Source organism: Sus scrofa, chromosome 14 (genome assembly GCF_000003025.6).
Source record: "Sus scrofa isolate TJ Tabasco breed Duroc chromosome 14, Sscrofa11.1, whole genome shotgun sequence".
Lineage (NCBI taxonomy): Eukaryota > Metazoa > Chordata > Mammalia > Artiodactyla > Suidae > Sus > Sus scrofa.
In genome coordinates, this window is record NC_010456.5 from 34,268,801 (window position 1) to 34,292,142 (window position 23,342).

The following is a 23,342-nucleotide window of genomic DNA, read 5'->3' on the forward strand; positions in this document are numbered from 1 at the left end:
GGGGAGCTCCCATTGTGGCTCAGCAGTAATGAATCAGACTAACATCCATGAGGATGTGGGTTCAATTCCTGGCCCCACTCCGTGGGTTAAGGATCAAGCATTGCCCTGAGCTGTGGTGTAGATCACAGATGCGGCTTGGATCCAGTTGTTGCTGTGGCACAGGCTGGCAGCTGCAGCTCCAATTCAACCCCTAGCCTGGGGTCTTGCATATACCTGAGGTGTGGCCCTCAAAAGACAAAACAAACAAAAAAACCAGGATTGATTGCTGAAGTGATTTTAGGCCACAAAAGCCAAAACTCTACCCTAATGTGTCCATACAGTTCTGGATATAGTATGTGGACTGGAGCATGTTCAACTGAGACTGGTGATAAAAGATGCAACCAGAAATGGCTTTTATGTTTCATCTGGCATGTGTGCCTACCACCCCACTCCACTCCCCATCAACTGCTGGTGGCCACAATGACCACTGCATGGAAAAAGATTGTGACACTTCACATGCAGACCTAGAGAGAATGAGGGCTGTGACTGATTAGTAATGTCTGTCATAGGTACAAAGGGGGAGAGCACTGATCCATGTGCCACATAACTGCTGTCTCTAAAACTGTATCACACAGGGAGTTCCCATCTTGCAGCTCAATGGTAACAAACCCAACTAAGATCCATGAGGATGCAGGATCAATTCCTGGCTTTGCTCAGTGGGTGAGGGATCTGTGTTGCCATGAGCTGTGGTGTCAGTTGCGGATGCAGTTCAGATCCCACGTTACTATGGCAGTGGTGTAGGCCAGTGGCTATAGCTTTGATTCAACCCCTAGCTGGGGAACTTCCACATGTCATGGGTGTGGCCCTAAAAAGCAAAATAAAAATAAAAATAAATGTAAAAAAACTTGTTTCACATAAGGAAGAATATGGAGAAAAATAAATGGAATCAGTTACCCCAAATAAGCTGTATAACCTAAAATATAATTATCTTCAAATTGGCAAGATGGTACCATACTTTCTAGATATTAATCTGATCTTGCTATAATGAACACGACTTATCCCAAACAGTTTTTATTACAGCAGGCAGCAGGCAGCTGGGCTAGGTCAACTCTGAATATTCTCAGCTCCGCACAAGACTGTGACTTTTCAAGCCTCATTGTATTATCATAGCTGTGTTCCACGTGTCTTAGTCTCCCCAACAGCTTTGCTTTGAAGACATTATGAATATTTAAACATACTTTAGGCTAAACATTTTTCATGCATCTCGTTTCACCCACAGTCCAAAGGTAGGTTTTTGAGATGTGTGTATGTGCACATATATGCATATAAACCCACAGGCACTGTGTTATATACATATACTCAACCTCCAAGGTGCATGTATGTAAATTCCTCCTCTTAAATCTTGACACACAGTTCCAAAGTCAAAGTCTGTAGTTACAGGCCATTGACGTGTCTTGAGACACAAACCAGCAGCTTTGCACTAAGTGCGTATGTACTGATTACTTGGAAATGACCTGCTAATGTTCCTACTGCAGTTACTCATAGAGTGTGACCTCAGAACCACTGTGACAGAGAGAAAGCCAATGATGAGCAAGAGGCTCAATGAGTCACAGAGGGTCCCAGAGAGAGGTAAGCAGTAAGGCATGAAGGGTTGAGGTAAAGAGGGTTGGTTAAACACTCATTATCTTTTTTCTCTTTTCCATGAAATCTCACTAAAACAACCACCAAGGTGTTTTCGTTTGTTTGAGGGCTTAAATCCACCAGAATGGAGACCAGGCAAGGAAAAAGCCAAATGACAGAAGCTGAATATAGAGGAAAAAACAACAACAAACCTCACAGGAGAATCTTAAAACAGAAGTGGAAACTGGAGGATCATATGTTAGCAGCACCTAATCAGAAAGGAAGCTGCCTCTAGAAATGAAGCTGAATGCAGTGGACTGGTTGAAATTCACTTCAAAAAGCTGTCAGTTCCCCAGATCTGTTTCCCTACTTCATGCAGCAAAACAGCCAAGATCTCAACCTGGCAAGAGACCAGAGATTTCTCCTCTAAAGAAGATAAAACTGAAGGTCTCTGCATTAGACTCTAGAACCAGGAGCTGCATTTTAAAAAGAGGTGATAAAAAAATCAGAGAACAAAAATAGCTTTTAAAAATAGGGTTTTTAATGAAAAAGCAAAAGTTAAACTCAATAGAAAGGTAAGGTAAGAAAACAGAGTTAAGGAAATTGTCCAGAACATACAATAAAAAGACAAAAAGAAACAGGAAAGAGGAGTTCCCTTTGTGGCTCAGGGGTTAATGTACCTGACTAGCATCCATGAGGATGTGGGTTCGATCCCTGGCCTTGCTCAGTGGATTAACAATATGGTGTTACTGTGAGCTGTGCTGTAGGCCAGCAGCTGTAGCTCTGATTCAACCCCAGAGCCTAGGAGCTTCCATATGCCACAGGTGCAGCACTGAAAAGCAAAAAAAAAAAAAAAAAAAAAAGAAAGAAAAAACAAAACAAAAAAAACCAAAAACGCAGGAAAGAAATGAAAATTTCAAGATGGTTAAATGAAGTCTTACTATCCAAGTAACATGAATCCTTGAATGCAAGACAAGTTTTAACCAAAGCAGATGAAATCTCCAAGTGATATCTACACCTTCTGTTCATTGAAGAATTATTTACAATAGCCAAGACATGGGAAAAACCTGTGTTCATTGATAAATGAGTGGATAAAGAAAACAGGGTATATATACAAAATAGAATATTATTCAGTCATAAAGAAGGAAATCCTACCATTTGCAACAAGATGAATGAAACTTGAGGCCATTATGCCAAGACAGGTCTAAGATAAGTATTCCATGATATCACTTACATATAGAATCTAAAGAAAAATGGACTCATAGAAACATTGATGGTTGCCAAAGTCAGGCCTAGGAGGAGCGGGAAATGGGTGAAGGTGGCCAGTAGTACAAACTTCCAATTACAAAATAAATAAGGTCTGAGAATATAATGAACAGAATGGTGATCACGGTTAACAATACTGTACTGTAGGCTTGAAAGTTGCTAAGATAGATCTTTACAGTTCTCGCCACACACACACACACACACACACACACACACACACACACACAACCAGTAACTAAGGTGATGAATATGTTAACTGGCCTTATTGGTAATCAGATCACAATATATAAATATATCAAATCATGTCCTACACCTTCAACTTGTACACAATGTTATATATCAATTATATAGTGATGAAGTTGGGGGAAAAAAGTCAGATCAAAGAGTTAGTCATCAGAATGCTTCATACTTCTCAAGGGTAACATTGGAAGCTAGAAAGACATCAACAGTGCCTTCAAGATCTTGAAGGAAGGAGTTCCCATCATGGCGCCACAGTTAACAAACCCTACTAGTATCCATGAGGATGGGGGCTCAACCCCTGGCCTCACTCAGTGGGTTAAGGATCTGGCGTTGCCGTGAGCTGTGGTACAGGTCACAGCACTGGATCTGGAGTTGCTGTGGCTGTGGTGTAGGCCGGCAGCTGCAGCTCTGATTTGACCTCTGGAAACCTCCATATGCCATGAGTGCAGCCCTAAAAAGAGGGGAAAAAAAAAAAATCTTGAAGGAAAATGGTTTCTAAGACAGAATTAAACCCTCTAAAACAGAGGTCCCATTGTGGTGCAGCAGAAACGAATCCAACTAGTAACCAATGAGGTTGCAGTTTCGATCCCTGGCCTAACTACTGGGTTAAGGTTCCAGCATTGCTGTGAGCTGTGGTCACAGACACAGCTCAGATCCTGCGTTGCTGTGGCTGTGACGTAGGCCAGCAGCTATAGCTCCGATTCGACCCCTCGCCTGGAAACCGCCACATGCCACAGGTGTGGCCCTAAAAAGCAAAAGAAAAAACCCTCCAGAATGGAAAACACTGGAGAGGAAACAACCAAGTTTTAGAAGCCGTAAGTACATTGAAAAAAACAAAACAAAACAAAAATCCACCTGAATTTTAAAACCTGACGATGGAGAAACTTAAAATAATAAATTAGCAGCACAAGGAACCTCTAGAAATGGAGATTAAGGGAGGGAGGGGCTGGTTGAAATATGGTTAAGTGCTAAATACTTGGCAGGCTTTCAGTTCTGGAAATGCATAGGCCTAAATTCTGGGGATGAAAAACATAACCATACCAGCCAAACCACTAAGAAAGTAAGAGAACAAAATGAAAGAGTTTTGAATCCCGTGTGTGGTAAGTTACCGCAAGATGCATTTCACCCAAACAAGGGAGGAAATAGAGAAACAGGAAGACAAGAGGAAAGACAAATGAGAGATCCATACCAAAGAGAGGGAAAGGGGAGTTCCAGGAAGACAGTGAGAGGGAACCCAGAGAGACCTGTGTGCCCGGCTGTTGGGCAACCAGTCCTGGGTGGAGGTCAGAGGTGCCCAGGCAGGGAGGAAGCTTTCTCAGGGTGATATAATGGATGCAATATCCAGTGCAGCTCAATGTCTTAGGGGGAAATGAGACATGCAGTGAAGGCTTTGAGGTCAAATTGATAAAGGAACACAGAAAACCAAGCAAACAACAAACATGAGAAAAAGGCAAGATAATTATTCACTCCTGAGGGGAACAGTGTCAGGGAAAGAAAGAGCCGCCATTGCTTAAAACACGACTCAGCTGTGACCAGCACTTACAGTCATAATAATGTAAATACCTAATTGAAATTATAAAAGAACTCTATTAGGGGAGTAAGGGATGGCTTCCACAGTGGGGATTTAATACAGAATGCCTAGAATTGAAGTATCTGGCATTAGTAACAAGCACAGAGAGACAGAAGTTAAATACCAAAATAATCAGAGATGAGATGGTTATTTCTAGGAGGGGAAAAGATGGAGAAAACAGGGAACTACTGTATTTTGTGACCAACTTTGTAGAATCCTTTGATTTTGTAAACTACAACATGGATGACTTTCATCTTAGAAAGAGATTAAAATGCTGCAATGAGAATTGAGCAAAAGTCAACCATCTGTTCACTGAATAAGCATTTAGTGTGTGCCTACAGTATATGAGTCCCTGGGAATCTGGGGTAAAAACAAAAAACGGGAGTTCCCGTCGTGGCGCAGTGGTTAACGAATCCAACTAGGAACCATGAGGTTGTGGGTTGGATCCCTGCCCTTGCTCAGTGGATTAAGGATCTGGCACTGCTGTGAGCCGTGGTGTAGGTCGCAGACAAGGCGTGGATCCCAAGTTGCTGTGGTTGTGGTGGGGGCCAGAGGCTACAGTTCCAGTTGGACCCCTAGCCTGGGAACATCCATACACAGTGGGAGCAGCCCTAGAAAAGGCAAAAAGACAAAATAAAACAAACAAAAGACTCAGGCCCTTTCCTCCCTGATTCACAGTCCACTGGGTTTCCCAATACAGCCAGAGGGGCAGCCATTCCATCTCTTCTCTAGTGCAGAATTAATAAGGTGAAGAAGAGAGGCCTAGACACCTGCCTGTCTTGAATGTCAAGGTCCATGGCTAGTGGTCTCTGCTGGCTTGTCCTGGGCTGGGGTACTTAGCCTCAAGTCATGATGGGACCTAAGCAGGTGGGGCAGACATCAACTGAAATAACAATGGTCCCTAACATGGGGAATCAGCAATGTGTGTTGCACTAGGGCAACTTAAGGATTGCTTCAAGCAAGAGGGTCATTGTTATGGCTGCTTTGCTTGCAAGACTCCATTTAATCCTCACAATAGACTTCCAAGGTCTATAGAATATGATTCCCATATTCTAGATGAGGAAACTGCAGCCCAGAGAGGCTACATGGCTTGCCTAAGGTCACAGAGTCCCTAAGCAGCAGAGCTAAAACTCAAACCCAAGTCTTGAGCCCTTCAGACTCAAGACTGGGATTTTTCTCTATCATTGGATTAAGAGCTGCAAGACCTGGACTGCAGCTCCTGCTCTACTGTTAATCAGCTATATGATCTTGGGCAAGTCCCTCCCCTTCTCAGCATGTTTCCAGGTGTTAAAAACAGAGGGGTTTGATTCAGATGACATCTAATCACTCTCTACACTTTGGCAGTCTATGTTAGCATAGGGGAAGCCAATGGGAAAAGGAAACATGAATGGGGAGCAGAGGTGACCACTCTTTTCTCCTCTGAGCTGCAATGTCCTCATCTGTAAAATCAGGGAACCACAGTTCCTCTTGTGCCTCAGTGGAAACGAACATAACTAGCATTCAGGAGGACACAGGTTCAATCCCTGGCCTTGCTCAGTGGGTTAAGGATTTGGCATTGCCGCGTGCTGTGGAGTAGGCTGCAGACGCGGCTCGGATCCCCTGTTGCTGTGGGCTCTGGCGTAGGCCAGCAGCTACAGCTCCGATTCAACCCCTAGCCTGGGAACCTCCATATGCCTTCCGTGTGGCCCTAAACAGACAAAATAAATAAATAAATAAATAAATAAATAAAATTAGGGAACCATTAAGACATACCTCACATGACTGTTGAGTGAATTAAATAGGACAACGTAAGAAAAGTACTTAGTGCTCACCTCAGCACATAGTAAGTGTTTAATCAACACAAGCCCCCATCATCCCCATTACTTGAGGCTTACAGTGCTCCACCACACCTCGATTCCTGAGAGCTTCCACTTCTGGTAAGATCAAAGCACTATGTTTGCAGGAGGAAGGGGGATCAAAGCAGAAGAAAGGGAGTCAAATAAAATTACTGTCTAACAGGAATGTGTGCCATTACCCTTTATTGGTTTTACATATGAGTTAGTTTACGAATACTTTCAGGAGCATGTAAGTGTGAAATTGGAAAGCGTCACCGCAGGACTGCCACGAGCCACTGCACTGGCGATATAAAAGGGGGAGGCGGGGGGACAGGGTGGACCAGGCAGATGGAGAACAGGAGACAAGCAAGAAAGGGGAGCCCCAGGTGTGGAAGGACAAAAAGATACAGGACTGGGGAGCAAACTGGCTTTAAAGTTCAAAGCTCATTCATCCAGATTTATTGTTGAACACACACTTCTTTGACTTTTTAAACACTCCCCGACTCTCCCATCTCCATGCTTTCACTCAAACCATTTCTTCTATGTCATTTCCCATTCCTAGCCACAGATACTGCTTGAGGCCTGCCTAGCTTTCAGACCAAACTCAAATTTTATTTTCGTTCAGAAGAAATTATAAAGCATTTGTGGTTAGTAAGAATGTAGACTCTGGGAGTTCCCATCATGGTACAGCGGAAACAAATCCGACTGGGAACCATGAGGTTATGGGTTCAGTCTCTGGCCTCACCCAGTGGGTTAAGGATCGGCATTGCCGTGAGCTGTGATTTACGTCACAGGTGTGGCTCGGATTTGACATGGCTATGGCTGTGGTGTACGCCAGCAGCTACAGCTAGGATTAGACCCCTAGCCTGGGAATCTCCATATGCTGTGGGTGTGGCCCTAAAAAGACAAAAAAAAAAAAAAAAAAAGAAAAAATATAGACTCTGGGTCAGTGAGACCTGCTTTGGAATTGAGTTGGCTGAACTTGAGGCAAGTTTCTTCACCTCTCAAAACCTCGATGTCCCAATCTGTAAAAATACAGATATGCAATAACAACCTCACAGGGTTACATAAACAATAAATGATAATGTACACGAAGCCTTAACAATCTGCTCAATAAATGTCAGCTGCTATTATTTTCTCTCTCACCTACATTTCAGTCCCACTTTCTCCATGCGTATTACAGTATTAAACTAGAATTACTGACAACCGTGGCTGCCCATTCCCACTGTCCCAGACAGAAGCAACTACGCTTTTATCTCTGAATCCCCAAAAACAGGCTAGTAAACTATGTCATGTGCAACAGATGCTCCCCAAGTGTCATATGAATTGACTACAGTGACTATGACATTCTCAGGCTCAGGATTATTACTGACTACTTCAAGTAGAAGGAAAATATCCCAAGCCCTTGGCTACAGGTGACCAGATGATCAAGGCATGATGGCTGGGATGATGACAATAGAGCTCTCCAGGAACCCATTCTGTGCCAGGGACCCTTCTGCTCCCAAAATCATGAAAACAAGCACAACAATAAACAACTAACATATACTGAGGACTTACTATGTCCTAAACACTACTTCTCAGTGCTTTACCCAAAATTAATCAGTTAATCCTCAAAGCAGCTCCATGGAAAAGGAGCAATTCTCATCCCCATTTTATAGAGGAGGAAACTGAGTGTCAGCTGTCCCAGTTTGCCAGGATCTGAGGAGGTTTCTGGGATGCAAGGATTTCAGCGCTAAACCCAAAAAAGTCCCAGGCACATAGGAATGCATACGCCTTAATACTGAAGCACACAGATGCTAAGTAAATGTCCCAAGGTTAATGAGTGGCCGAAACCAGGATTACAAACCCAGGACCCTCATCACCTCTACGAGGCAAACATGAACCCAGTGAGACAACAATTAGCCAGGCCACAAGGCAGGCTGTCCCACTTGCCCAAAGAGTCTGACACAAGTAGGTATGCAAAAGATTGTCCCAACCATTGTCTGATCACACACTGCCCAGAGCTAGCCATATGACCTTAGGCAAATCACTATCACCTCTGGGCCTGAGATGTTTTCATCTTCAAAATGAATGGGGTCAGGCTAAATTAGGGAGGACAAATAGGCTCCCTTGCTCACGGTAGGCAAAAGTAAATAAATGATTAGGCTGCTCCTTCCCACTCTACCCAAAACTTGGGCTCAGGTTCCTTCTCAACCCAGCACACTGGGTATTCACAACCCACATGGAGCTGATGGTTAGCATTATCTTCACAGGCTCTTGGTGCTGAACTAGTTACCAGGAATCGTTCTGGGATCCTAGGATGTGCCACTTACACTAACACTCAAGGACAGGGAGCAGGCAGATGGCAGCAGCAATGACATTGCAAGGGACAGTCTCCACAGAGTAGGCACTGCCCGTATCCAGTCCTGTGCTACATATACCTCACAGTACAGGACAGCGAGTGAGAGCAGGGGCTCTGGAGAGACTGCCTAGGCTCAGCACCCCAGCTCACTATCTCTTAGCTGTGTGACCTTGGGCAAGTTCCTTAACCTGTCTCTCCATCTGCTAGACTGCACAGTGAGGATTATACCACCACCTGCCTCGTGGGATTATAAGGACTCTGTAAACTAGTATGTGTAAAATACTTAGCATAAAGTAAGTAGTTTACATGTTACTATCGGAATCCTCAAAACCATGCTCTGAGGTGGATATTATATCTAATAGATGAGGGAACTGAGGTTCAGAGAGATTAAGCTGCCCAAGGTCACACAGCTAGTTAAGCAGCAAAGCCTGGATTCAAATACTAATTGCAAAGCCTGCTCTGCCACACTTGGTCTCAGTCAACACACCACATTTTTGACGGTGAAATAAGCGATCCCTGATTCTCTGCAGGGGCTTGCCTGTATCCATGGGCTGCTGTACTCCCACCCTCGGCACCTACCAGTGCTGCTCTCCTAGCTGGCTCTGGAATAGCGCCTGCCCTCATCCCTGCTCCTCCCTCCCCCATGCCATGGGCACAGAGAGGTGACGCCCACAGACCTGAGCATTAGCCCACAGAAAACCAGAACACAGCTGCTGACTCTCCAACTCCTGAAAATGGGGCAGACTCTTCACAGTTCTGCTTATTGATCTTCCCCTATCACTAAAACAAATTTTGCCATTTTATAGACCTCTGTCTTTCAGGGAATTGAGCAGATGCAGATTAGGGAAAATGGGTAAAAGGATTAAACACCTAGGTACCTATGAGGTATCTTATCTACCTCACTCCCCCAGGGGTCCTCCTACACATGTAGATATCTTTGTCTTACTAATCATAGGTTTTCACAAAAATATCTATTCCAATTACCACTAAAGTTCCTAAAGCTAATACATTTCTTGCTGTTATTACGTCCAGAAAGAGTGAGCTGATGCCTACGTTTCTAGTTCTTTCCTTCTAGTGCCTTCTTTTTAAAATCAGGGAAGGTGCTTACCAAAAACAGAGCTCTGGGGGGAGTCTAACACTAGTGACAGAGGCCTGAAATTGGTTGCACTCCTGCTTCTGTCCAAAGACTGCAAACCCCAGGTTTCATGGTTACACAGGTTGCTGGCTGGAGCTGAGCAGGTGGTTGGCAGCAGGCCACAGCTAGCTATGTGCTCTCCCAGCTGGTGACGCTACAGGACACAATGTGGAAAGGTCCACCGACATCCAGAGGGCAGCAAGATGCAGGACATTCAGCTCCCCATCTATGTCTTCAGAAACCAGTCCAATGGCTCCTACCCTGCTCCTCACTCAGACGACAGGAGAAGCAGAAAGAAAGTGCGCTGCAAAAACAAAGACGTGTTTTCTTCCGAAGTCTCTCATGCCGCTGATTAGATAAAGTGGGCTCCATCAAGATCAATTACTCTTTACCTTCTAAACAGATCCTTCCTTTGTAGAACTGTCATACTCACGCCCTTTCAATGAAAGCAACCTCTTGGCCAAGAACTTAACTGTCTCAACTCTGGGTTTCTACAGGGAGAAACCGAGAGTTATTCAGCAAGGGGAAGGGTCCTACCAAATAATAGTGTTTTTACCTCTAACAGGTGCTCTGTGGGTGTATACAAGAGGTGAGAGCAGACAGACTGCCAACGCCCAGGGAAGTACTGAAAGAGAAAGGAGAAAATGTTGAATGTGACTTGAACGGAAGGGGTTGGTAAAGGACAGAGAAGGGTAGTAGCTGGGAAAGCTCAGAATCAGAAAGATCTGGACTCAACCACTCAGTGAGTGACCTTGGAGACCTTATGGAACCATCTCCTGTGACTAACAGAGTCTGTTTCCTCCTCTGAAAACTGGTGGGAACCACAGTACATCTTCTCCGGGGTTGTTACAAAGCTTCAATGAAATAACGCAGGTGAGGGAACTGGAGCCTTCGTTAATAACCAATCTGCCTCTCTCTGCCTGTCATTTCACACTATTTGACAACTAACATTCATGGAGCACTTACTAGGACCAGGCAAGGGCAGAGCTCTGGGTTTCATGGGAGAATTAAGCCTTGATGATATTAAATCAGCCTGAAGTTTGGAAGTGATTAGTACTTCCACAAATGTCCACCAGGATTAAGTAAGAAAATGACTCCTATGAAGGTTTTAGTCTAGTGCCTGACATATAAAAAGAACCCAATAAAAGGCAGCTATTAACATCAAGGACAAGTCCCATCTGCCCTGGTAAGAAACAGTAGGATGATGTAGTTGACCTGAGTCTGTTTTCCAGCCTCTCACACGTAACCACATCCTTTGCGGTAGGCTCTGGCATGTCTGGTCAGCAGTCCCTTGGTTTATACCAGGGACTTGGCTCGTCTAGAACAACCATGAAAGGACCCACAGAGCTCGAGAGTTTGAAGGCTAAGGTGATTGAAACAGAAAACTTGTCAGTCTAGCAGTTACTCTAGCAAGGAGTGATAACTGGAGGAAAGCCTATGGAGCTCATGGATGTGGACACTGGTGATGCTGTCTCTTGGTCTGGATGCAGGTTACATGGATGCTGGTGATGCTACTTCTTGGTCTAGATGCTGACAACGTGGACACAGGTAACTGTGTCTTGGTCTGGATGCTGGCTATATGCACGCTGGCGAAGCTCTCTCTTGGTCCGGATGCATGGATGCTGGTGATGTCTCTTGGTCTGGATGCTGGTTACGTGGATGCTGGTGATGCTACTTCTTAGTCTAGATGCTGGTTACGTGCATGTATTCACACTGAGAAAACAACTTCTACAATTAAGATCTGTGCACTTTTCTGTATGAACATTATGTTAACAATAAAAAACTATTCACATTGCGACCGCCCCCCTCCTTATTCAAAGCATAAAACAACCCTTCCCAATGGACGTGACAAGCACAAATGGGTTACAAGCACAAGAGGCCAGTCACCAGTGGCAGCCAGTAGCCTCATCATTTTACCCCCCAGCAGCTGTAGAAATAACCCGTAGGAGCTGGAGAAATAACCAGTTTCAATGGGACTGGCAAGTACTGCTCTAGAATACAAACGAAGGCCATTTTACCTTAAAGCCTTTCCTATAATTTTTAATAAGATTCTTATCCTCTCTAACCAGGAGACAGTAGACTACATTTAAGGGTCGACACCCCTAGATTGCTCTTTACAAACCCGAAAGTCAGACCCTGACTTTGCTCCGCTCCGTGTCTCACAACAAGCGCAGGTCTAGTAGACCCTCCCTCTTCCCCAACTTCCTCCCCCCACAATCACTGCAGGGAAAACCTAAAATAAGTTTCAATCATTTATCAAGTCAATGGATATAACACAGACTACATGCTGGTTTTCTCTTTGAAAGTTTATTGTTATTAAAAAAAAAAAAAAACCCTCTACTTTTTACAGTTTACATTCACCTTTCAGAACACTTTATGTACCAGTTAATGATGTTATTGTATAAAAAGCCCACCAACTGCTTGAAATGGCTGCAATACATTTCCCCCATGTTCTGATATTAAAGTGGTTTAAATTCTTCTGGAAAAAAAACAGTGTAACTTCAAGTACTGAGATTTCAAATTCCCAGGTTAGAAACAAGTTTTCTAGATTGGGAGGAAATTTAGTAAAAATTCAGGCTAAAAGGAAATGTAAATAGAAAAACAAAACTAAAAACATTGTAGAAAACAGAACTCCCAAGTTAGGTTGAAAAAAAAAGAAAAACGCAACCAACCCTACCCACCCCCTATATTTCTCTTAGAAAAGTCACCCAATCCTGAAAACAGGGTCTCATACAAATATGACTAGCTTGATTTGCAGATCCGCTGGGATCTTACACTGACTCCAGTTAAAAGTTGTGTTTTTGTTTGTTTGTTTGTAACTAAGTCAGGTAGTTAGACTCCCATAAATACTGGTATCCAAATGAATGAAAACATCCTGGCTTTGGTATGGCTACCCGAAATCTGGAAACTGCTCAAGAGGACACTGGCTTAGAGAGGGGAGCTGGGGGAGGCACACAAAAACCCCCAAATGGAGGTAAAAGAAACATTAGAACACATCCATAGCAAACACTGTTTGCAATTCTTGAGGACAACACCTTGACCAAACACACATATAGGCTCTTGATCAAGTGACACACACACAGCTTCTTAAACGGAATCAAAACAGGTTCTTGATCAAAATTGTCTGAACCAAACTTTATCAAAGTATCACTTGCAGAAACAGTTGGGATTTGGGAATTCATCTGATGCCTGGGGTCTAAAGAGAAATAAAGACCTCCTGGAATAAGAAGCCAGGACCCTCTTACTCTAGGAAACTCAAACTGTTTTTTCCCTCCCTGGTTCAGTTTTGCCCATCACAAAAGCACCCCCACCTCCTAACAAGGGTGGCTCTTCCACCCCTGCTCACCACAAGGGGCCTATCTGAGGGGTTGAACTGCTGATTTTTCAGCTCTAAAGGGACTAAAAAGTAAATCTTCTGGGATCAGGAATAGAATTTACCATGCTGTGTCTCAGGTGCACCTCACAGTTCCCCCCTTTTTCACAAGATCATGATTTGTAAGGGTTGTGAAGATACTGAGGAGCAGAAGGTAGTGATGTGGCCGAGAGCATGCTGAAGCGTGGCCTCAAACACCCTCACATTTACAGAAAAGGTGAAAGTATCCAGTCTTCAATAGTTACTTCGCAAAAGCACAAAGGAACCAACACAAGGCAAGGCGAGAGAACAAGACAACTTGCTGCTGCTTTGATGCTGTCAAATGGTTATCAATACGGTTCTTCCCCCCAAAAAACAAACTTCTGGTACAGTGCTAGGAAGACAAGACAATCATTACAACAAAAACAAAAACAAACAAAAAAAACACCCCACTTTTAATGGCCACACAAATATATCTAAACAAATTTCCATGACAGGGTACTAGGAGACAATGAGGTTGGGAGAACTGTCGCAAACCACGGTGACAATTCAATCAAGAGAGATCCTCCCTTAAAGCCAAGGCCACCAGGAAGAAACAAAAAGCAAAGCTCCAGGAGTTCCCATTGTGGCGCAGCGGAAACAATCCAACTAGTAACCATGAGTCTGTGGGTTCGATTCCTGGCCCTGTTGAGTGGGTTAAGGATCTGGCATTGCTGTGAGCTGTGGTGTAGGTAGCAGACACGGTTCGGATCCCCTGTTGCTACGGCTCAGGCTGACAGATTTAGCTCCGATTGGACCCCTAGCCTGGGAACCTCCATATGCCTCTAAAAAGCGGGAAAAAAACAAAAACAAAAACAAAAAAAACGTGAAGCTCCAGCTAATTGCAGATCTGGTTCACTCCATAGAGAGTATAATAATGGGGGGCTGGGAGACAAAGAAACACAGAACACCCAGGAAGCTTTTGATAAACAGCATCATTTATCCTGTTTTCTAAATGAGATTCCAATACCAGGGAAAAAAATGCAAGAAAAATTAGATTATAAATTAAAACTAAAACATATCTGTACAAGTCTACTCTGAGTCAGGAAAGTTGGTCTCTGTGGAAGCCAGAACACTGGAGGTGATTCACTTGCCATCACAGCTCCCCAACTGGCTTCAGGGTATGTACATCCAGAGACAACAGGAAGAGAATCACTTGAGACCAAGGGAATTATTTACAAATATTAACTAAGACATGGAAGAACTACTTTACTGATTGCCCGTGGAGATGCTAACACCTGCCCTAACCCCAAATACTTTAAAAATCTTAAGGTGGCAACTGCGATATGTAAGAAACAAAAACAAAAACAAAACCCCATCACCCAATGAGTCATTTCTCCAATTATCCAAAGGAGGGAAAGGGGGCAGGGAAGGTGCAGGCTGTTTCATCAGGATTCATTAGGGAAAGTGCAGGGAGTCACGGCTCCTCTACCTCCAGCCTAGGCCACATCTCCTGGGAGGCTGGGAGCGCCCAGAACAAGGTTCCACAGGTCTGGATGACCAAAGGCAACAATGGCATCAGCGACAAGAGTCAATGGGAGCTATGAGTGAGAGTCCATGGACCACCAATGATGGAATTATCAACCTCACCTCCCCACCTACAACAGACAACCCAGGCCATCAGCCAAGCAGCAGCAGGGACCACTTCACCTACTTGGGAACGGGAGAAAGGAGTGAATTACAGGTGAGAACTGAAATGACCACTTCCTGTTCCAGTTTGAGGTACAGCAAATGTGCCTGAATATACCACCTGCATTGAACAACATTTAAAATGTAGCACCTTCAGCACTTTATGAATAAGAAATGGCCCCTTCCCCCAACCCCATATACTGCTATGCGCATCGTCTCCCAGGCAAATGTTTGTCTTTCAGCCAGTGGAATGGATGGCATACGCCAGATGTTACACAAGGTATTTATTTCTCCAAGAAGGCTTAGAGCCAGGAGAATTAATCTCCCTCTGCTGGGACCTCTGCCCCAAGCTTCTGAGGAAACAGTGAATTGAGCTTGACAAGGCAGGTAGCTATGTGATCCGCTAATCAGATTCAAAACTCAAAAATGCACTGTAGAGTGTATCACTTCCTGTGCCTGTTCATGGTAAAAAGACCTACAGGTAACTAATAGCGTTGTCTCTTCAAACTCAAAGGAGGCTTTAAAAAGACTCAAAGGAGGCTTAAAAAAAAAAAAAGACAAAGTATAATCAAACAACAAAGGAGTAAGTAAAGCAAGCTCCCAATACTCCTGACAAAATAGTCTCATGCCAACTGATGACTGAAAAGTATCGAGGCAGGGGAAGAATAACACAAAGGCAGGGAGTGGCCGGCCACAAAAGTGCCTCTCGGAATCCACAACAGTGTTCACTTTCCAAGGCCGAGGAGCATTTCCCAAGTTAAAAACTTTCTATGAAGAAGAAAACAAAACAAAGCCAAAAACCACTCCAGAAAAGGGGTCAAGGGAAGAACACTGTAGAAAGTCAAGCCGCTGACCTCCGGCGGATCACAAAGAGCCCTCGCTGAAGCTGGCCCAAGTAAATCCTCATCTTGGTGCTGTCACTTGTCTTCCTCACCCAGATCTGCAGAGAAGGAAAAGGAACGAGATGAGAGAGGCCATTGCTGAGGGGAAAACTTTCCAGAGCACTGAGATACTGGCATGAATTAGGTGGGGGCAGACAACTGGCAACCTCTTCCTGTCAACTCGTGAGGCCTCCAGAGACCTCCTTGACCTCCGGCGTCCTAAAGGCAGCCTCTACTGCAGAAAGCAGCCATTAGCCCTTGGCCTTTCTCCCAGCCATCACCCTTAGACCTTTGGGCAAGAAAATGGAAAGCACAGTAACCTAGAGTTCCATTTTTGCCTTCACCTTGAGGAACCTTTTTGATTTGGTTCGATTACGGCATGACCAACATTCAAGACACATATATTCTGGAGATCCCGTCATGGTGCAGTGGTTAACGAATCTGACTAGGAACCATGAGGTTGCGGGTTCGGTCCCTGCCCTTGCTCTGTGGGTTAACGATCCGGCGTTGCCGTGAGCTGTGGTGTAGGTTGCAGACGCGGCTCGGATCCCACGTTGCTATGGCTCTGGCATAGGCTGGCGGCTACAGCTCTGATTGGACCCCTAGCCTGGGAAATTCCATATGCCGCGGGAGCAGCCCAAGAAATGGCAAAAAGACAAAAGAAAAAAAAAAAAAAAAAAAAAAGACACATATATTCATGAACATAAACTTTCAATTAAATTTGGAAATATTTTCCATGCCCCAAGGAACTTCCCTATTCTAGCCTTTCAACATTCTGGTTTCCTGGGAGTTGAGGCTAATGGTCATAAGGAAAAAAAAAAGATTAACAACAACAACAAGAAAATGCCCCTGAGTGAGCTAAGGCCCAATAAGGATCCTGAGAAGGCCAAATCAGCCTACAAGAGTCCTTCCCGGAGTTCCCGTCGTGGCGCAGTGGTTAACGAATCTGACTAGGAACCATGAGGTTGCGGGTTCGGTCCTTGCCCTTGCTCAGTGGGTTAACGATCCGGCGTTGCCGTGAGCTGTGGTGTAGGTTGCAGAGGCGGCTCGGACCCCGCGTTGCTGTGGCTCTGGCGTAGGCCGGTGGCTACAGCTCCGATTCAACCCCTAGCCTGGGAATCTCCATATGCCGCGGGAGCGGCCCAAGAAATAGCAACAACAACAACAACAACAAAAGACAAAAGACAAAAAAAAAAAAAGTCCTTCCCTCCTGACCACAACATGCTCCCATGGATGGGATTTGCTGCCTGGCATCTTATAGAGCAGGAGTATTCCTCTATAGAGGTGAGGACGAACTCCTCCAGCAAGGGACCTGCCAGAGCCAAGAGCACTCAGGACTTGGCATTCCTGCCACCAGGGATGAGAAGCAGAGCAGTGGCCTCAGTCACTTGACCCACCTGTGGGAGGGATGACTGGGCACCAGACCAGGCTGAGCTTATCTTCAGAACAACCCCATGAAGTGCTGTCACCCCCATTTCATAGAAGAGCAAGGCTGAGTCAACTTGTCTGATGGGAATCCCGGCCCCCTGCTTTTCCTGACTAAACCAGGGCACGCGGCTCTCCTCTCTCTCTCTCAGCATGTAATTAACGTGAAATTAGATGGAGACAGAAACCTATGTCTTTTAAAGATCTGCATCTCAGCCACATATTCAAGTACAAGTCAACAGATATATCTCCCCCTCCCCCACTCAGTTTTTAAATAAAAAGCTTATTCAGAAAAAAAAAAGCTATTTTCAGTTTCATCTCAGATTCCTTACTGTGATTATTTAACAACAGATAGACTTTAAAGTCAAATACACTGGTTTAAAAATAAGGATCGTTGGAGTTCCCGTCATGGCGCAGTGGTTAACGAATCTGACTAGGAACCATGAGGTTGCAGTACAGGTTCGATCCCTGGCCTTGCTCAGTGGGTTAAGGATCTGGCATTGCCATGAGCTGTGGTGTAGGTCGCAGATGCGGCGCGGATCCCACATTGTTGTGGCTCTGGCATAAGCCAGTGGCTACAGCTCTGATTAGACCCCTAGCCTGGGAATCTCCATATGCCACGGGAGTGGCCCTAGAAAAGGCAAAAAGACAAAAAAATAAATAAATAAAATAAAAATAAGGATCGCACATGAAGCTGAGCCTCTAAAGGACCTTGCAAAACAACTTTAAACTGAAAACTGATCCCAAGGAGGGCTGAATAGGCAGTCACCAGCAGCACACCCAGACCCACACACCAAATAAGCCCAGAGTCAAGTCATGCAGAGGCCAAGTAGCTTCGATGTCACTTAAGATTTGACCTGGAAAATGAGCTGGAATACTCCCAAGAGGAGAAAACTGTCTCCCTGTTTGTTACCAGAGTGGCATGCATGCCACACACTGAGGCTTCTCCTCTACAGAAGACATGTCTCAGTATCACTGTTCTCCTTGTCAGAACTCAGTGATACTCTATTATGTCAAAGGATGACAATCTTCAACAGAAAGAAAAAAATCTAACTTGCATTTGTATTTTCCTTTAAAATCCTGAGGTGTCACAGAGAACAACACAGGGGTTCTGAAGTTAGGTTCAGGTACTAAGGAACTCCATGTACTTTGTACAGTGACCAGCACAGCCAGGCACAAGCGCTCTGCTGTGAAATCACAAAGCCTACTTTGCAAAGCATACACAAAGTCTCTGAGATCCCCAGTTCTGCTTTGACTTGGCTTGGGGTGATGCACAGATCCCAAACTCAGAGAAAAATGACATTCATTTTTCTGGAAGCCGCTCCCTAACTTCTAAGTAAACAATCATTTTGCAAACTAGTCACATTTGAGGGCATTTTCAATTCAGGAAGCTGGGAGAATAGAACAGGCTTAAGTTATTTCATAATCCAGCTTCATTAGATTTACTGTGCACTGGCACGAATAAGCTACAGAGACTAGACACATAAAAATCAATTTCTTTGCAGACATTTGTGGACTGATAAAAGATCAAGCCAAACCATATTAAAGTTTTAAACTATTTTTTAAACTAACACTAGCAATACCTGTTACACACAGCTAACATCCTTCTAATGAAGGGCCAGTGGAGAACTCTCAGGTGAGTCATATCATCCCTGAGCCTAACCTTCAGACCCATCATACAGAAGTGCCTGGAGGAGTCCAGTCCCTAAGGGCACGAGACTGGTAGCTCGTTGTTCAGAAGTACAATAGGACAGTCTATTAGAGAGATAGCAGATGGAGAGTAGTGTGGGTCTGAGCAGGTCAGCACCTATTTACTGGGCACTTACTGTGTGCCAAACCCTGTGCCAGGTGTCTCATTAAATCCTCACAGCAGGAAACCAATTTATTAGTATACATAAAAGCTTGAGAGAAATAACAAAGATGGAGTTTGCTCCACAGGCAAGTCCCAGCCTCAGTAGACAGTTACCTTAAAAAGTAGCAGGATGTCAATGTGCTGACATTACACTGACTTGCTTTGTGTTCTCTCCTGCAGTCTATCCAGTCCATCTCAGTGATGCCCAACTCAATTACTCTAAGGGATGTTCACAAAACCACAAGGAAAACAAACCTGCATATACTGTGGTGATGCACAGTAAGGGCTTTTTCAAGGATGGCTGTGCCTGTGTGCACTGTTTACTTCCAAGTACTGACTTTAGAATCCAACCTACATTTAACACTGTGATACCACTGTACTTTCTTGGTGGCACCTGGTGGCAGAACTGTCCCATTTTGCTTTCCTAAATGGTGAGGGAGTTCAATCCTTACCTCATTGGCTCCAACAGAACTGATCACACAGCTCAGTTTCTGGTTGTCCTTTGACTCTAGATAGATGGCTTGACTCTTGTGGTACCTGCCAGAAACAAGATACAGTTTTATTTTTTATTGAGTTATAACTGACATGTAAAAAGCATTACGTATTAACATACACAACTCAATGAGTTTGGGGATAGGTACATGCCTGTGAAACCATCACCATCATCAGGGCCAGAATATATCCATCTCCTCCCAAAGTTTTCTCCCACCTTCTTTATTATGTGACTTTTTTTTTCTTTTGCAGTAAGAATATTTTACATAAAGCCTACCCTCTGAATAAATTTTAAGTATATAATATTGCTAAAGGCACAAATTTAAGAAAGGAACAAAGAAGAAAAGCAAGGAAGAAGGAAAAAAAAAAACACCACAACGAAAAAAAATATAAATAAAAGAGCCTTAATTTATCCAGGAGAGGGAGTTCCCATTCATCCAAGAGGGGTAACAAACTCTTGACTAGTATCCATAAGGAAGTGAGTTCGATCCTTGGCATTGCCGTGAACTTCAGTGTAGGTTGCAGACTCTGCTCAAATCTGTTGTTGCTGCTGTGGCGTAGGCCAGCAGCTATAGCTCCGACTCAACCCCTAGCCTGGGAATTTCCATATGCCATGGGTGTGACCCTAAAAAGACACACACACAAAAAAATTATCCAGGAATAACAGTACGGATTTCAGTTTTAATTTGTGGCTCCCATCACTGCATTAGATTTGATAACCTCCTAATCTTCTTCTAAAACCTCCATTCTTGGTCCTACTCACTGTAGAGGGGAGAAAGGGCCAAGGAAAGGGCTGAAAAACTCTGTATTTACTTTTTTTTTTTCGCCTTCTTAGGGCCACATCCACGGCACATGGAGGTTCCCAGGCTAGGGGTCCAATAAGAGCTGTAGCCGGTGGCCTACGCCACAGCGACACCAACGCCAGATCCAAGCTGCATCTGTGACCTACACTACAGCTCACAGCAACACCAGATCCTTAACCCACCAAGCCAGGCCAGGGATCGAACTTGCATCCTCATGGATACCAGTCAGATTCATTTCTGCTAAGTAAGCCACGATGGGAACTCCTGTATTTATTTTTGGACTATATGATCCAGTTCAAAAAAGTCAATTATAAATTTTCAAATAAAATGTCTGTTCCCCCTTTCTGCCTTCACTCCAAAACACTGAAGAAGGTTGGGTGGACAAAATGAATAGACGGGCTTGTAGTTCTGGTACTTATTTGCCTTGTCCACATAAGCCATCAACAAGAAGGCAGGCCAAATTCAGCTCTTACTTTGATTCCTCACTCAACAAATACTCATCAGCCACTTGCTGTGTCCAACTGACCATGCAGGGGGCTGGAGATAGACAGTGAACAAGCCACAAGGTCCCTGCTGTCAGGAGTTTCAAATACAGCGGCAGTGACAAATATTAAATAATCACACCTGGCAAGGTACTAACTAGGTGACATTCTGAGTGTCCAGATTTGCATTAAAGGACATCTAATTTGGCCTAGTTAGTCGGCAGAGCTGCTCTGAATGGAGTAGACAAGGCAGACTGTCCCCTTTCAGCCCCTGCCTCTAGTCTCACAGCCACTAATACAGGACCAGCTTCATCTTCTTTCAGGAGTTCAAGGACAAGGCCAAGGATGAAAGTAAGGAAGCCAGGGCCAAAGCCCAAATAAGTCAGTAACAACTGCCACAGGAGGAAGGAGCAGCTGCTGGGTGACAAGAGTTGGAAACATCAGCTGAGCTACTGCTGGCAGCCTTGGCCTGGGCCAGCCCCAATTCAGTCAAGAACATAACCTTTGGATCATTCTGACTGCCCAGAGTTGGCCTAACAGACCCACTAACTCATGTAACTCTGACCAAAATACACCTCTCAGCAAAGCACTGCTAGGAAGAAGACAGATTGCTTTGTTGGTATAATGACATAATCCACTGCTGGATACCACAGTAAAGGATGTACTTCATTCCCACAATGAGCACTTTCCAGTCCAGGTTCTGAGCACTCTTTAACCTCCTACTTAGGAGCTGGAAACTCAGGTTTCTGAGTCAATTTACTTCCTGAGAACACCATTAAAAGAAATCAAATCATAAATTCAATTAAAACAGTGAGACGGGTTTAGACTTAGCTTTAAAGTTGCTTTTGGTCAGGGATTAGTCGGTAAATTGGGTCAGGGGACCTTCATTATGCTAAATAAGTAACAGCACAAGGTCTGAACTGTACAGTATGAAGGAAGGCTGAATTAGTTCATAGCAAACTCAAACCTGAGTTTCTCTCCACATCTAAAACAACCATCCGATGCAAATGGCAATGTCTTGAAAAAAGGTTAGAATAAAAACACAGAAGAAGAAAATATTCAGTTTTATAGGTATGGTATAGAAGTATATTACTAGTGTGGAAATGAGCTCAATATACTGCTAAGTCAAGAAAAAAACTATGTCCATTATGTCCCTGTGCACGTAAGACAATATAATGCATGTTACATGGGTATCATATGCATACACAGAAAAAACTTGATAAATTTATATGCTAAAACTGTATAAAAATATAAAATGTGGGGAGTTCCCTGGTGGCTCAGTGGGTTAAGGATCCAGTGTTGTCACTGCTGTGGCCTGGGTCACTGCTTTTTATATAAAATATATATATATATATATATATTTTTGGCCATGCCCACAGCATGTGGAAGTTCCAGGGCCAGGGATCACACCTGCACCACATACACATGTGGTGTATATACATATATATACACACACATACATATATATGTGTGGGTATACATACATATATAATGTAAACTAAGAATGTTATTCCTTTTATTACATATCGTTCTAGAATAAACAAGAATTACTTATATTAAAAAGTAAACAATGTTTTCTTATCAGCCATGGTACTGGAAAATAACCTAAGTAACAAAGAAAGGTCACGAAGAAATGTCAAAAATTAATGTCTTATGAACACGTAATGTGAGAAAAAGAAATGTATACATATATGTGTAACTGGGTCACCATGCTGTACAGTAGAAAAAAAAATTGTATTTGGGAAATAACTATTAAAAAAAATTTTTTTTTTAAATTAATGTCTCAGGAGTTCCTGTCGTGTCTCAGTGGTTAACGAACCAGACTAGTATCCATGAAGACTCGGGTTCGATCCCTGGCCTCACTCAGTGGGTTAAGGATCCGGTGATGCCGTGAGTTGTGGTGTAGGTCACAGACGCAGGCTCAGATCCTGCTTTGCTGTGGCTGTGGCACAGGCAGGTGGCTACAGCTCCTATTTGACCCCTAGCCTGGGAACCTCGATGTGCTGTGGGTGCGGCCCTAAAAAGACAAAAAAAGAAAAAAAAAAAAAAAATTAATGTCTCAATGTCTGTTAAAGTCAACTCTGGGAGATGATTAGATTCAAACAACTCTCCAGAGACTGCAACTTCCTCCAGATGTGCCCAGTACTCAAACCCCAAGACACCTGGCTGGCTTTCAAGTAAACAGCAGGAGGAAACAGTGCAACCCGCTCTATTACCCCTGGAAAGTGGTCTGGGACTTAAACATCTGGCCACCTCCCAAAGCTGCCTACTCTGGGATCACCAAATGATGGTGGTTTGAATGTCCACCATTGCTCACCACATGCTGCACAGGAGAGCTAGCCATCATGTTTCCCAAACCAGAGGCTCTGGGACCTCCAGGGGATTCTCACACACCACAACATTGTCTTTGGGAACCATCATC

At 44.0% G+C, this 23,342-nt stretch overlaps 1 protein-coding gene across 3 annotated transcripts in view; it reads right to left on the reverse strand.

Moving 5' to 3' along the window:
* The window catches only part of SUDS3 (SDS3 homolog, SIN3A corepressor complex component), a 75,873-nt gene that overhangs the window by 27,581 nt on the left and 24,950 nt on the right, over positions 1-23,342 (reverse strand). Inside the window, exons 11-13 of one of the 3 annotated variants that reach the window (XM_021071895.1) lie at positions 19,596-19,680; positions 15,840-15,925; positions 6,677-11,678 (exon numbers count right to left, since the gene is read on the reverse strand). In XM_021071895.1, coding sequence (XP_020927554.1) covers positions 11,660-11,678; positions 15,840-15,925; positions 19,596-19,680 — 190 coding nt within the window. In that variant the 3' untranslated portion in view covers positions 6,677-11,659. 3 annotated transcript variants of the gene reach the window in all.